General features: G+C 45.0%; 1 protein-coding gene across 1 annotated transcript in view; it reads right to left on the bottom strand.

Annotated features, from left to right (window-relative positions):
- ABHD2 (abhydrolase domain containing 2, acylglycerol lipase) overlaps positions 1-16,720 on the bottom strand; it is a 1,158,770-nt gene that overhangs the window by 392,085 nt on the left and 749,965 nt on the right. Inside the window, 1 exon segment of the mRNA XM_044078196.1 lies at positions 11,595-11,687. Within this exon segment, the coding sequence (XP_043934131.1) occupies positions 11,595-11,687 (93 nt within the window).

Here is a 16,720-nt window from a genome sequence, read left to right as displayed (position 1 = left end):
GAAAAAAAAACGGAGACTTCCTAACAACTCACACCCACCCACCCCATTTGTCATCCTAAGCTAAAAGTCTGCTGACAATGAGAATTGGGAAAATTATAATAAGCACAGCACAGAAGTGCAGCACTTTGTATGCAGGGAAATGTTGCCCTGGCTAGTAGAAATTGCCAAACAGCCCCAAGGCAAAAACTATATATACTGCCTAAATGGAACAAAAGCCTTGTGAAATGCCAGATTTTGTTAGTTTTATGTCAGAAACAAGAAGTTATGTACTCACCATAACGTTCGATGTATGTAGTCCATCTCGCCTCACTTTCTTACTCGTGGGTTCGGAGTCGAACCTCGGCTCCGACTCGGCTATACTCTAGCTTGAAGTCTTCAATTGGCTCCTGGCTAAGAGGTATCCCATGCTGCACTGCTCCCTTTCCCCAGATCTTGTTTGCTGCAAGCTCAGGAATCACACCCCACACACACAACACAGAGAGGAAGAATCAGTCCAACAAAAAAAGGAGTACTGAAACCAAAACTAACCTCTAGGCCCTCAAGGAGGGGGAAGGTGGGAGGGTAAGTAAGAATGTGAGGCGAGATGGGCTACATACATCGAACGTTATGGTGAGTACATAACTTCTTGATGTTATGTAGTCCAATCTCGCCTACATTCATACCCATTTGACAGCATCCCCAGCATTTGAACCTTGGGCGGCTCAGTGGAAAATACTTCTGAGCACTGTGGAACCAAAGGAAGATCTGTCTCTGGATATCAAATCCAATTTGTAGTGACTGATAAAGGTGTGAGGAGATGCCCATGTAGCTGCAGCACAAACATTATCCATAGACATCCTGGCATGTCTATGTAAATAGAAGCGCAATTGTCTATGAACATCTAGCTGGTGGAATTTGAATTCTGCCTTATTAGAAAATTCTGGGAAAAACACACGCAGCTCAATAGACTGGTTGAGGTTAATAACCAAAGCAACCTCTGGCATAAAGGCAGGATGTGGTCTGAGGGAAACCCTATCCTTGTGAAATACCAAGTAAGGCGGTCTAACTGACAAAGCTTGGAGCTCAGAGACTCACCTAGCTGAAGTGATGGCTACCAAAAAGATGGTCTTCCATGACAAATATTTCAGGTCACAAGTAGCTGCAGGCTCAAAGGGAGATGAAGTGAGACACTGTAGCACAAAATTGAGGTCCCATGGCATTATGGGATCAAAGAATGGGGGCCAAAGCATCATAGTGCCCTTTAAAAATGCCTTACAAAGTCTATGCGCAATTAGACTGGGTTCATTAGTGACATGAAAGGTGGAGATAGCCGCTAACTGAACTTTAATGGTTGCGGCAGCTGACCCCTGACTGAAAAGCATGTAGAGAAATTCCAGAACTGATGAAAGTGGTGCAATGTAAGGGTCAATCTGCCTTTCATGAGCCCAGATGGAGAATCTTTTCCATTTACTGGAATAAATCTTCCTAGCTGAAGGCTTATGGGAAGAGGACAGAATATGAACTACTTCCAGAGAAAAATGATGAAGCCTGACTAGTGATGGAACTGGAGTAGCCAAGCTGTCAACCGGAAGGTTTGAAGAGAGGGATGGAACTGCCCTGACATATGAGTCAATAGGTCTGGCTGTGGGTCCGGAATTCAGGGGTCAGCCATGAGACAGGGATGGAGAAAGGGGTACCAAATTTGACGAGGCCATTGTGGAGCAATCAGAATCATTCTGCTTCCCAAGAATTGTGCTTTCTGAATAACCTTTGCTATCAGAGGAACAGGTGGGAAGGCATAAAGTAGACCGGAGGGCTAATCATGAACTAGAGCATCCCTGGGTGTCTCCCCCTGAGGGGGGATGAGGGTGAAGTAGCTGCTGCACTTGGTATTGAGGGGACTGGCAAATAGATCGCAGCAAGGCTGACTCCATCTGCAGAAAATCTGCTCCGCAACCTACTTGTTCAGGGACCACTTGTGAGGCATCAGAATAGCTCTGCTCAACCTGTCGGCAATCACGTTGGACTTCCCCGGAATGTGCATTGCCACAAGAAAGCGTTGGAAAGACACTGCCCACTGCCACACTCAAACAGCCTCTCTGCAAAGGGGATACAACTTGGTTCCTCCCTGTTTGTTCAGATACCATACCAACGAGATGTTCAAGTGGATTGCAATCATCCTGAGACACGTGCTTTGGACTGTCCTGCCGAGATAATGCCCCCCCCCCATCCAATCTAGGAGGCATTTGTGGTCACCGTGGCAACTGGAGGAGGTGGAATGAAGGGCTTTCCCACATTGAGATTGCTGGTCTGAAGCCACCAGCATTGATCCTGCTTGCACTTGTCTGTAATCTTAACAAGATGGGAAAGCGGAAGGTGTTGTAGGGACCACTGAGCAAAGAGCAGCCACTGAAGGAGCCTCATGTGTAGTCTTGCAAGAGGGACTAGCATAATTGTGGCAGCCATTGTCCCTAACAATTTGAGAACCATTTTTGCCTTTACCTTTTTCAGTGGAAGCAACGCGTAGACCTGTTGTTGCAAAACCTGAATTCTTTCTTGTGGTAAAAAAGCTCTCATAAGCACAGTGTCTAACTCGGCGCCTATAAAGGTGACACGCTGCAAGGGCAACAAGGCAGACTTTTCCCAGTTTAGTGTGATACCCAATCGTTGACACAGCGCAATGGTGGCATCCCTGGTCTGTAGTAGTAGATGCCTGGTGGTGGCAGACAAGAGCCAGTCATCTAGGTACGAAAACACTTGGATTCCCTGACATCTCAAGTGAGCCATCACCACTGCCATACATTTGGTGAACACCCTGGGGGCTGTGGTGAGACCAAAGGGCAGGGCTCAAAACTGAAAAAGATTGGCTCCCAGCAGGAAGCGTAAATAACTTCTGGATGCCCTGCCCATCTTAATATGGTAGTAAGCATCCTTGAGGTCAATGGAGCACATCCATACTTCTTTCCCCAACAATGGGAGAATAGACTGTAAAGTGGACATTCGGAACTTGGACTTCTTTACATGGAGGTTCAAGCGGCTGAGATCCAAGAAGGGTCTCAGGTCCCCTGTTCTTTTTGGCACCAAAAAGAATCTTGAGTAAGTCCCTAATCTGAGCTGGTCTGAGGGGACATGCTGGATGGCTCCTTTTGCTAGCAGCTTTTGAACTTCTGAAGCTGCGGAATCCCTTTGACTGGGTGGAGCATCTGGGATTCTCTTGGTTGGTGGAGGATGAGAAGAGAATATGATATCCTCTGGAAATTATCTTTAATACCCACTCGTCCTGGGTGATGCCTTGCCAGGCTTCTGGGTATAGCAAAATGCGACCCCCGACTGGCTCTGGAGAAGCACAGTCAGGCCTCCCATCAGGAGCGCTGGTAGGAGGAACCGCGAAAGGAATCATGGTCTCCCTGGTTATGCGGGCCTCCTCTGCTGCTAGGGCAGCATCTACCTGAGTTACCACCCCCTCCCCTGCCTCTGGAGGGGGAATCACTCTGTGCATCTTGAAAAAACCTCTGCGGCTTTCTGAACCACATTTTCCCACCCTTCTGGCCCTTGGGATAAGGTCTAGAAGGCATGGAAAAATGGACTCACATGGCCGACAGGATTTTTCCTTCCTGCTTGCACCTAGTGAGAGTATCTTTCACCTTGGTTCCAAACAACAATGAACTGTAAAATGGGGCATTGGTGAATGCAGACTTGAAGGTCTCCACGAAATTACACAGACGCATCCAGGAGTGCCTCCTAAGGGAGACTCCTGAACTCGCTGCCCTACTCGCTCCATCGGCTGCATGCGAGATCAACCTCATGGAGGAGTTAGTAATGGAATTTAGGGTAAACATCTGGGCATTGACCTTCTGAGCCACTGCATCAGAAATGTTACCCTGCAGAAACTCTCCAAGCTCTTTTAGGAGATCTCTTCAGAGCCATGTAAAATGTGACAAATAGTTCAGTGACCACAGAGTAAAGGCCACTGAAGAAAACATACGTTTCCCATACTGGTCCATGGTCCTTGACTCCTTGTTAGGGGGACGGACGGTAGATGAAGTCTCAGCTACTTCCTTCTTGGTGGCCGCTACCACCACCATGGCATCTACTGGAATGCCCTTTGTGAGAAATTCCTTGTCAGTGGGGGCAGACAGAAACTTGTTGGGTCTCCTGGTGACTGGTTCCACAGTGTCAGGGGTTTCCCACACCCTTCGACAAACAACATACAGGAGTTCATCGAATGGGGGAGAAACCCAAGAGGCGGAGAGTTGAGACTCAAAGGCCTTCAGGAACACCGGCTCCTCCTCAGAGGGAGATTTGGAGGGCCAGTCACCTCTCTGCTTCAAGATCTCCTGGATATCTGAGAAAGAGATATCTTCAGAGGACGACTTGGGGGACCCCTCTGACTCCTCGAGGTCAGTGTCCAAAGTGATAGACTCATCCTGGGAGTCTATGTGCTTCCTCTTGCACACACTTTTTCTGGGGGGCTCCTCAGGCAAACACTCTGGGGAGACCTCAGAAAGTTGGGAACCACTCATGGAGGTATCCTGAGGCCTTGGGTCTCCGCTGTCCAAGGACAGAGGGTGATAAGAAACTGATACTGGTGCTGGAGGGGGTAAGAGTGTTGGTGCCATCAGATGCAGCTGAGGACCTGGCCAGCACACTCAGCATGACCTCGAAAGCTGATCCCCTCCAGCTCCGAAGAACAACCAACCGCGGAAGCCCTCGGAGCCAAATGGATAAGGTCCGAAGCAGAGGCAGGGCCCAAACTCACCCATGCCGAAGTACCGAGCGGGAGGCTCGGAGCCAAAGAAGATTGACCCGAGACCTCTCCCTTGGGTCCAACCGAGGAACTATGAGCCCTGGGCCTTGCAGATGGGGTCGGAGCGGAGATCGGAACAGAGATGCCAGGATGGGCTACTGGAGCTGACGCAAAGGCATCAGACGGAACTGACAACTCTGGCTCCGAAGGCCGAGAAAGGCTTGGAGGAAGAACATACGAGGATGGAAGGGTGACAGGCTCCAGGGCTGATTGGGCTGGAGCTGAAAACAATTTGGCCAACACCGGTGATTGGAGCAGTCTCTGTACCACTCTATCCACATCATTGTCCGAGAGAGTCCTGGAGGACCTAGAGGATAAGGTCAGAGATCTGGACCTCCCTACAGAAGGAGACTTTCAAGAAGGAGAAACCGGTCTAAAAACTGGAGACCGGCTCCAAACAAATATCTCCATCACCAGCTCCGAGAGACTGGGAGCCGATGTTGAGACTTGGCCAATTCACCCACTTCCTTCTGCCCCGAAGTCAATGGAGCTGAGGAAGCTGAAGTAGACTTGGAAACTTTCTCTGGCAGCTCCGATAAAACTGACGGAGCCGGAGAGCATTTTTTTGATTTAGAGGTCTTGTCTACTTTAGAGGGAGAGGACTTAGGCAAACTTCAAAGGACAAAACCACCACCGTAACAGGTACAAGCATGCAAAATCTGAAGGTAATGCTACTCAATGCTAGAAGTCTAAACCTCAAAATGCACTCTCTCGAGGCACTCCTAAAAATGGAGAACATCGATATCTGTGCAGTAACTGAGACCTGGTTCAAGGCTCCAGAGAGCACCCCTGCAATACCAGGCTACAACTCTTACCCCACTTTTCGGCCACCAAACCAGGACCGAAACACTAAAGGTGGAGGAGTGTCAATATTCACCAAGGATATTCACACCACCAGGCTAGTTGGCCAACACAATGTGTCTGAAATTCTCCAAGTGCAACTAACACTAGGTAAGACTGCAATCCAAATTGTAGCTTGCTACAGATCCCCACCATACCCCAAGATTCTCACTACACCTTTCTAAGCGTGCTGGAAAATATTAAGATAGAACCAAACACCCTAATACTGGGTGATTTTAACTACCCTGCCATTAACTGGGAAAACTACTCATGTCCCAACACCTTTATGCAACGGTTCTTGGAATTCATAAATTCTAATGCCCTGGATCAACTAATCCATAGTCCCACCAGGGCTCCAATATCCTAGACCTGGTCATTACCAACATGGGAAATCAATGCTCCATACCTATGGTCACCCCTCGTTAGTGAAGTCTGACCATAAGCTAATCACCCTTAACATCCACATCCCACCCCACCCCCAGTAAAGAAACCACCATAAAAACTTCTCCAAAGCCAACTTCATGCTACTCAAGTCAGAAGTGACAAACTTCATAACACCCATGCAGGCGGAACTGAAAGTTCAACTGCTGAATCCTACACTAAGGCACTGTACGAGCACATCCACTCATGCATGAATCGTGCCATCCCAAATAGAACCAAAATGCTCTCATCCAAAAAGGAAGCCAATCTGGTGGTCCCCTGCCATAAACAAACTTTACAACAAAGGAAGAAACTTTTGCAGAAAAGAGGAAAATCCCAGGATGCAAAAACTCCTTACTGGCCTCAGTAAGAAACTGAGATGCCTCATAAAATCCTCCAAAGCTAGTTACGAAAATAAAATTGCCAAAGATTCCAAAGACAACCACAAAGCATTCTATAACTATGTCAAGAATCTAAATGGCAATGCTCAGATCTACACTGAGCTAAAACAGAACGGCATTAACTATACTGATCCAAAGGATATTGCCAATATCCTGGCAGATTGATTCAGTGCCATCTTCACCCCTCTCACCCCTAAATGGCCCATCTCAATACCGGAAGATTGCCAAATTCCAGTAATAACGCCACACAGGTACAAAACGCACTCTCTAAAGCCAAGAATACAGCATCCATGGGACCAGATGACATCCCGGGCTGTGTACTACATGAACTACAATATGAACTGGCACCTCACCTAAGTGTCATGTTTAATCATAGCCTCACCTCAGGTTTGTGCCCACTGAGTGGCGCAGAGCTACAGTTATCCCAATCCACAGGGGATCCACCTTGGCTCCCGGAAACTACCGTCCCATCAGTCTGACAAGCCTTATCTGCAAGGCCATGGGATGTATTATCATGGAACTTATAAACAAAGACATTGGCAACCTTCAAACACTGGACCCCACCCAGTTTGGGTTTGTGAAGGGCGATCTTGTCTCCTGAACCTGATTGACTTCTTTGAATCAGTCTCCAGAGCCATGGACAAGGGTAAGGTGGTCCACACAGCCTATCTAGACCTTGCCAAGGCCTTTGACACCATCCCCCACTCTGGAATCATAGATAAACTTACTAAGTTGGGCATTAATCCCTATGTCACCCAATGGGTTGCTAAATGGCTTACTGATAGAACCCACACTGTAAAAGTAGCCGACTCCAAATCCAGCTCCAGACAAGTGACAAGTGGAGTACCTCAGGGTTCAGTCCTGGGGGCGCTCTTGTTTGGCATCTACTTCTCTGAAGTAGAGGTCAACACTAAGGGACTCTGGCTAACAAAGTTTGCAGATGACTGCAAACTGGGAACCATTATTGAATCCCAAATGATGTGGATACTCTACAAAAGGGCCTTACAGAAACAGATGCTTGGTGCCAGAGCCATGGGCTCAAGCTCAATGCCAAGAAATGTATTGTTATCCCCTTTGGGAAAAACATGTATCCATGAATTACCATATAGGTGGCAGTACACTAAACACAGAAAGTGTGATAAGAGACTTAGGGACACAGGTGGACAGTGGTCTCACCTTCGATAACCACATCGCCACAACAATCAGGAAATCCTTCTATGTGGCACACCTCATCACGAAGGGCTTTTCATCCAGAAAAAAGGAGGTCATTGTCCCACTGTACTCATCCCTCATTAGACCCATTATAGAATACAACCCCATTTGGTATGTACCTCTCAAGACATCTGCAACAACTGGAAAGGCCTCAGAAATACCTCACAAAAGAATCACAGGCCTAAAGCAGATGCCCTACGCTGACCGCCTTAAAAACTCCAGCTATACTCTGTAGCATATCGTCTACTCAGAGGCGAGCTCTGCTTAACATACAAGGCCATGTCAAACCCAGAGCTGTTGGACATGCTACACTTAAAGAAATCCCAATCCCTCAGAGCTACATGCTCCAGGGATCTAAACCTTGTCATCACAATAAACAAAACATGCTGGAGGGATAGGTTCCTGACCCAGAGACTCCCCAGACTCTGGAATAGATTGCCCATACATGTCAAGCAGAGTGCCTCTTTGGACCTCTTCAAGAGGAACCTTGACGATTGGATGGGAGAAAGGAAATTCACCCCAGGGATCACGTCAGTCACCCTGCTAGACAGGGGTCCAGGAAAGTAAATAATGTGGGAAGAAATAGCCAGGGAATTGTTATGGCTAGGCTTGTATAGGCCCAAGGGCTGATAGCCTAGTACCAACCTATGAACCTATGAAGCCCTCTCCAAGTCTTCTTCAAAGGAGGGTTTCAGTAATCCCTTCAGAAACAGCTTGTTCTTCCTCTCTTGAAGAACGTGTGGGCTAAAGGTGTGACAGAACACACAGGATTTCTTGGAGGTGGATAGCCCCCACACAATATACACACACAGAGTGCCCATCAGTAATAGACATTTTATATCCACACATCACATTTTTGAAGCCTGAAGGCTTGTGTTCTTTTGTAACCTTAGACATAATGGTATGACACTGCACACAATATCAGAAGACAAACCCGACACCAACAACAGAAAAACGTGGGAACTATGCCTCTAAGTTAAATGGTCATGGAATAATAAACACCACAGGGAAGAAAGGACCTCTATCTTAAATGGCCCTAACAAACAAAACAAGGGAGGACTAGGTCCTCTAAGTTAAACGGTCCTAGCACAAAGGGACAGAGCAACACCGGAGCAAGCAAACACAGGGAAACTAGGACACACACAGCTAGAAGGGAGGACTAGGTCCTCTAACTGAAATGGGCCTAGCCCGTAAGAAGGGAAGAACGCAAATGGGATACCAAGACAAAAAGCCAAACAGGCTACACAAACAGTTTTCTTATCAAAAAACAGAGACTAGCTATGAAAATAGCTTTTGGAGCAACAAACTACTAAAAAGTAGAAGAAAGTTATACTTAGCTACAGCCAAGAGCGAGACCACATCTGAGCTGTACGAGCAGCAAATGAGATCTGGGGAAAGGGAGCAGTGCAGCATGGGATACCTCTTAGCCACAAGCCAATTGAAGACTTCAAGCTATAGTTATGGCCGAGTTGGAGCAGAGGTTCGGCTCCGAACCCACACGTAAGAATGTAGATGAGATTGGACTACATAACATCAATATTTTAGTTCCCTTAAGGAAGCCCACAACAACCATAAAAACTAACAGTATTCTTAATAACCTAAACATTTGGGTACAAAATAAATACACTATCCCAATAGACTGTATCCTTTCTGAGAAGGTACACCACCGCTGACTGCGAGGTTGCTACAAAATAATACTTGCAAACTTTGCTGCTTGGCACATACTGCCCTCCAGCAGACCATATCAACCACAACTGTCCCTTCCACTCATGTATTTATGCCCCCCCCAAAAAAAAAATAATAGCCCCTTTCTGTATACTAATTTTTCACTGAGAAAGGAATGAAACGTAGAACTGTAGTAACATTTTGCTGTATCAGCTTGTGATTGGAATCACATACACTGCGCCCCCAAGAAGTCATAACACTTTTTTGCTAGCAGTAATTATATGATGACCTTGTACTTTCACATACAATATGCCTCTATACTCTTTCCCCACAAGGCAGCCCAGTTCTGTGCCCATCTCTGATGCTTGATGGTGAGGAAAGTGAAAGAGAAAAGAATCAACTACTACAATAATGTAGTAATTTCAACATGTTACTCTTGAACACACATAGTCACCCCCAAACATACACTAAGCACCTCTCACAGAGTCACAGCATTCAGCTAAAAATCAGGGAGGATTGAGAGACTGGGCTTACCTCAGTAACAGCAAAGAAACACAAAATAATTCTGCCCATGCTGTCCTTAACATTGGTAGTACTTTCCAAGCTCCTTTGAACTCTTTCTCTTCCAGAAGCAGCCTCCTCTCCCTCTGTGGAAGTGTGCAAGCACTCTGGAGTAAAGGTAATAATGCACCCTCGTCCTGAAAATGAGCGGCAAATATTTAAAAAAAAAAAGATCTGTCCAACTATAATGTCCTGCAATGGGGCCCTGCCCATGAAAAATACTTAAATAGTCTCCCTTTTCACCACTGTGGCATGTGGTATCACCCTCGCTGGTATTCCGGCCAACCAAGATCCTTAGATATGCAGACCGGACCTAATAGAAAGCATTCTCAGTCTACAGGTCTAGTCTACATGAACAGTTCAATAGTCACCAGCTACTCAAGAAAAAAAAAAAAAAGAAACTTGCAATTGTGCCTCAGCTCTTCAACCTGCGGGTTCAAGAGCCAGAGCCGAACTTAAAGTTAGGCTAGAGCAAAGCTCAAGATGGCTTAGCTGGCCCACCTCTACATTCTGATTTAGAAAACAGTGGCATATGTATATATAAACCTCAATGAAGGTTTCATAGCAATATATGGATTTTCTATCAGTAGGGACTATTAAGATATGTACAGCTAGATATTATCAGGCAAAGTGTTAGTGAAGTTTGGGAGTAGACACAATTTCTTCAATACTTGATAAATCACTTGCATTTGTGACAGCACACACAAAACTAAGTTCATAGCATAGCAGATACTAGAATGCAGAAACTATCACTTGCATTTGTGACAGCACACACAAAACAAAGTTCATAGCAGATACTACAATGCAGAAACTAGTAAAAATCTCTCTCTGATTATCATTTTTATGGAACCTACTGTGCTTCACTTCGTAAAAAGTTGTGCAGGAAAGGAAGCAACAACATAGGCTACCATTACAATATTGTGTCCCACATTTCAGCAATATCTCTTCGCAAAGGCTGCTTAAAAAATGAACTCCGTGGTGTTGCATTAAAAGTGTGTGCGTGTGTATCCATGTGTCTATATCTATATGTGACTATGGATGTATTTTTTAGATATATATATATATATATATATCTATATATATATGTGTGTGTGTGTGTACGCAAAAAAGGCAAAAGTAAACAGTAACAGGATATTCTTACAACAATATGAAGTTAAATGTGTGAAATCAAACAATCTCAACAATCTTATAACTTTTTAGTATTATAACATTCCATCTATAAAAAGCAACAACGTACAAACTGACAGTTCAGTTCCCTTTATGTGAAGCATTTATATGCCTTTGTGGTTCATGCAATGTAAGAATTTAACAAGAATTCTGGCCGGCAGAATATAGCTATGCCAAAAAGAATGGAAATAAAGCATTAACTTCTGAAAGCCTGTTTCTCAGTCTTGGGAATTTGTGTTCTTAAAACGTATGTGTAAAAATAGCAGCAGGAGCAGACCTTATAATGGTTTCAGCATTACATAAAAATACAATACTACAAACGGAAAATCTGAAAAATGCCATTCCAAAATTACATGAAATGGCATATCTATCCAATGTTATAGTGGTTTACATTCAATGAAAGTAGGAAAAAAACATGGAGAAGTTGTCTCTCTTTCTTCTCTAATGGCATGCTTTGTCTAGCAAATTTATACTTGCCTCTGGCAATGGTGGTAGATTAAAATTTCATGTGATACTTGGAATTTTTACATATAGTTCTTTACCTGTGAGCGAGGATAATCTTTTTCAGGTTATCTGTCATAAGGAAGTTATAAAATCTTCTGCAGTGATCCCACCACATAAACGTTTCTTGGGCCCTGAAAAGATACACAAAACAAGTTAAAAAATGCAGAAATATACTAAAACAAAGCAGGACTGACATTAAAACAAAACAAACCCTTTTATCATTAAAACATTAATGAATTAACAGTCAGCTTCTGATGTAAATCATGCCAAAATGTATCCACAACAGTAACATTGCTATACAGCTGTAAATTATTTGGTAGCTGTGAAGAAGACAGCATGGCTAAAATGTACATCAGCATGGCTAACGTGTACATCATGACAATGTGGCAGAATCTGAAATTCTATCACCCTTAGAGCAGCAAATCTGTCACCAATATATGATCATACTTTACATTTAACATGTGGCCTGATAAAATGAGAGGCAAAGAATTGAAACTTAAAATAATTATTTTGAAACAATGCTGCCAAGTTCCAGCCATCATTTTGCTTCAGAGAATAATGCAGCACTGAAATGGAAATCAATGCACCCAGTGGAATATCCTCCACATGATACACCACTGATGAACTAAACTAGTCTTACTGCAGTGACATCATAAACCACGGTAAAATCTAAATCATTGCTATTACAATCTGTACACTAACTAATCACAGTATCTGGATCTTGGCTATGATTATGGAAGAATCCTCCTATGAAAACAAAGGGCAGCACTCAGTGCTGTACACAGCACAAACATAAAACAAATATCTAAAAGCATTATGGCAGAAGATTTGCCCCTTCTGCTACACAGACCTCTATAAACAGTGCTGTTGAAGTGCCAAGCTACTAAATGTAACTTGACACTGCAGAAGTGATTCATAAATAGACTTAATTAAGCATATCATCTTTGCATATTGCTGGCTTACGGCAGTGCTGTACAGCCAAGTACAATCTGGTGATACTGAAGAGATCATAAGGAAAAGTGCTGCAAGACCTAGAAACAGGGCCGGCCTTAGCTGAAACGGCGCCCTAGGCGAACTACTGCTCTGGCGCCCCTTAAGCCCCACCCACACCATACTCAAGGAACACTCCTATTTGACCCACGCCCACAGATGGGTCACTCCCACAAAAGCCACTCCAGTTCTTTCAAAGTTTAAATGCATGAAAAATCAGTCATACTGTAACAAACACCTTGTAGCCTAAGGTGGTTGCAGAGGGTGACCATCCACATGACCCAACACTAGGTGCAATGGCTGAAGCAGTCTAAGGTGGTTGCAGAGGGTGACCATCCCCATGTCCCAGCACTAGGTGCATTGGACGGAGCAGTCTAAGGCAGCTGCAGAGGCTACACATGCTGCACCACAGCTGAATCTGCAGAAATAGGAGACAAAAAGTACAGTTTTGTACCTATCATAAATGTAGATGTCCGATAGATATGCAACTGCAGTCCTGACATATGGGTTGTCCTGCCTCAGGCAGCCCTTCGGTCGGCCGGATTCCAAAGTCTGGGTCCGGCTGATGTCGCCTCCCCGACATCAGCCGACGCCATCTTCTTCAGTGTTTCTTGCCCCAGATGCCAGGTGCCCTCCAAGGAAGGCTAAATTTAGAAAATGGATAAAATTCCAGACATGCACAACAGTAATAAACAGATATACCATAAATGCTATCCCCAGCTAATTTGAAAAAGGGGGAGTGGACCCAAAAAAGATAATTACAGAGGGGTAGGAGGGAGGGAAAACCTGACTGCAGTTGCATATCTATCGGACATCTACATTTATGGTAGGTACAAAAAGTACAGTTTTGTACCTACCATAAATGTAGATGTCCGATAGGTATGCATCTGCAGTCATAACATATGGGTTGTCCTGTCTCAGGCAGCCCTTCGGTCGGCCGGATTCCAAAGTCTGGGTCTGGCCTCGGCTGATGTCGCACTTTCCCCGACGTCAGAGTGTCTGGGGTATAAAAGCATCAGCCGACGCCATTTTCCTCAGTTTTTCTTGCCCCAGATGCCAGGTGCCCTCTAGGAAAGCTAAATTTGGATAAAGGCTGAAAAGTTCCAAACATTTGCAAATTATATACATATATAAACAAACAAACAAATACACCATAATAGATTCCCCCAGCTAGCTGAAAGAGGGGTAAGCACCCTAGAAATACCACAGAGGGGAAGGAGGGTGGGTAATCCTGACTGCAGATGCATACCTATCGGACATCTACATTTATGGTAGGTACAAAACTGTACTATGTCCTTCAAGGATGCATCTGCAGTCATAACATATGGGTAGAATACCATAGCCAATCTGGGGGAGGAGGTACTAAGAGAATTATGGTGTAGTTAAGATCCCCTGCAGTACTGCAGTTGCAAACCCTGCTCGGGATCTGGAGTATAGAGGTAGATTTTAATGCTTGTCAAATGTATGCACGGAGCTCCAAGTAGCAGCTTCTAAAATGTCCTTGGTAGCCACCCCTCGTAGGAAAGCTGTAGTGGTGGCTGTGGCCCTTGTGGAGTGAGGCCTGATATTTTCAGGAACTGTCTTTCCATGAAAGGAGTAGCAAAAATGAATGCAATTTCCGATCCATTTTGAAATTGTCTGTTTGGAAATTGCTCTTCCTTGCACCCCAGTTGCATATGCTACAAAAAGTTGGTCAGTTTTTCTGTTAGTTTTAGTTCTGTCCAAATAGTAGCGTAGTTGTCTGTGCATATCCAAGGTGTGTAAAAGTTTTTCCCCTTTGTTCTGTGGGTTAGGGAAGAACGTAGGCAAGTGAATAGCTTGGTTCAAGGATACCCTAGATACCACCTTTGGCATGAAAGTAGGATTGGTTCTCAGTGACACTCTATCCTGGTGAAAAATAAGAAAAGGCTGCACTGCCATTAATGCCTGCAACTCAGATACTCTTCTTGCTGAAGTGATTGCCAGAAGGAATGCAGTTTTCCAAGATAAAAACTGGAGGTCTGCTGATGCTGCTGGTTCAAAAGGAGGTAGTGTCAGTTTTTCCAGCACAAAATTGAGATCCCATGCAGGTAGGGGGGGTCTTCTTGGAGGTTTAACATTTTGATCCCTCTCAAAAATTGTCTGAGAAGAGGGTGTGAGAAGATAGGTGGATCCATATTGTATTCTGCTGAAATTGCTGAAGCATGAATCTTAATGGATGAATAAGACAGGCCATTGTGGAACAATTCTTCTAAGTATTCTAGGATGTGTGCTAGGTTTGCCACTGTGACATCTGTGCCCTTTGATGCGCTCCAAATGAGAAATCTCTTCCATTTAGCTGAGTATGTCTTTCTTGTGGAAGGTCTGCGAGCCTCCAGGATAATGTCCTTCACCCTCTGAGATAAAACTGTTTGGTTGGGCTTTAAGGAATCTTCCAGGCAGTTAGCTGCAATGTTTTCAAGTTGGGATGCAGGGTCTTGAAATTGTTCTGCGTCAGAAGAAGAGGCCATAGGGGAAGAGGCCATGAGTTTGCCTGAGACATGCTTCTCAATAGCGGGTACCAATGTTGTCTTGGCCAGTCCGGAGCTATTAGTATGACTTTTGGCTGTTCCTCCCTGATCTTCAGTAGAACCTTGTACATCAATGGGAGAGGTGGAAAGGCATATACTGTTAGGGCATTCCAGCTGAAAGAGAGAGAGTCCACCCTCCAGGCTTGTGGGTGGTATGTCCTTGAGCAGAATTTCTTCAGTTGGTGGTTGAGTGGGGTGGCGAACAGATCTATCTCTGGGATTCCCCATTTCTTTGTTATGAGTTTGAAGATGTCTGGATGCAGCATCCATTCGTGTGCATCCATGGTAGTTCTGCTTAAGCTGTCTGCTAGTGTATTCTCTTTTCCTGGTACGAATTTGGCCTGCAGCTGGATATTGAGATTCAGGCATAGGTTCCACAGATTCATAGCCATCCGGCATAGAGGATAGGAATGTGTGCCTCCCTGTTTGTTTATGTACCACATGACCGTGGTGTTGTCTGTCCGTATTAACAGATGTCCTTGATGGAGGAAGGGTCTGAATGCCTCGATTGCATGCCTTACTGCCAGCATTTCCTTTTGGTTTATGTGCATGCTTAGCTGCCCTTGAGGCCATAGGCCTTGGATATGTTTGTCCTCCATGTGTGCTCCCCATCCTCGGTCTGAGGCGTCCGTGGTGATAGTCTGCCTTGTTTTTGGTTTGTTGAAAGGCAACCCTCTGTTGGACTGGCAGGCCTGAGCCCACCACAGGAATTCCTTTTGAAGGCATGGAATGATTTGTATCATGGTTTCTAGACTGTGACTGTGTTGAGACCATACATTCCTTAGGTACCATTGTAATTTCCTCATATGCAACCTGGCATGTGGAATTAAAATTATGCAGGATGCCATGTAACTCAGGGCCTGCAGGACTATCCTTGCAGTAAGCTGAGTTTGTCTTGTCAGAGTCATGAAGTAATCTGGAAGTTGTTTTTGTTTTTCTTCTGTGAGAAAAGCCATCTGAGTGATTGTGTCCAGATCCGCACCCAAAAAGGTTATCCTTTGGGATGGTATTAGTCTTGACTTTTGGATGTTGACTGTGTATCCCAAGGTTTGTAGCAGGTGTATGGCATAGGCCAAGTCCTTTAACTTTTAGTTATGTACTCACCATAACTTCAGATGTTTGGGATCCATCTCGCCTACATTCTGACTGATGGGTTCGGAGCCGATCCCTCGGCTCCGACTCGGCACGCTTATGCCAAAGAGCGAAGTCTCTTATTGGCTGAGCTTATTATATCCCAGGATGCACCACTACCAGTCCCCCAGATCTAGTTTGTCCGCATACATGCACACATGCACGCACTGATTATATAACATCGTCAGATGAAACAAGATAAAAACAGTAGAACTCAAAACCGTTCAATCTCTTCTGATCTCCAAGGCAGGGGAAGGAGGGTAGATTAGGAATGTGAGATGGATCCCAAACATCTGAAGTTATGGTGAGTACATAACTAAAAGATGTTATGTGATCCTATCTCGCCTACATTCTGACTGATGGGACAGCGTCCTAGCACCTGAATCCTGGGTGGCTCACTGGAAAACACTCCTGAGTACCGTGGAACCAAATGATGCTCGCCCTTTAGATGCCACATCCAATTTATAGTGGGAAATGAAAGTGTGCGGATTGGA

The sequence above is a fragment of the Protopterus annectens genome, chromosome 7.part0, assembly GCF_019279795.1.
Source record: "Protopterus annectens isolate FY-2018-M chromosome 7.part0, PAN1.0, whole genome shotgun sequence".
Taxonomy (NCBI): Eukaryota; Metazoa; Chordata; order Ceratodontiformes; family Protopteridae; genus Protopterus; species Protopterus annectens.
Note: the sequence above shows the minus strand (reverse complement) of the source record. Positions and strands in the feature narration are given on the sequence as shown.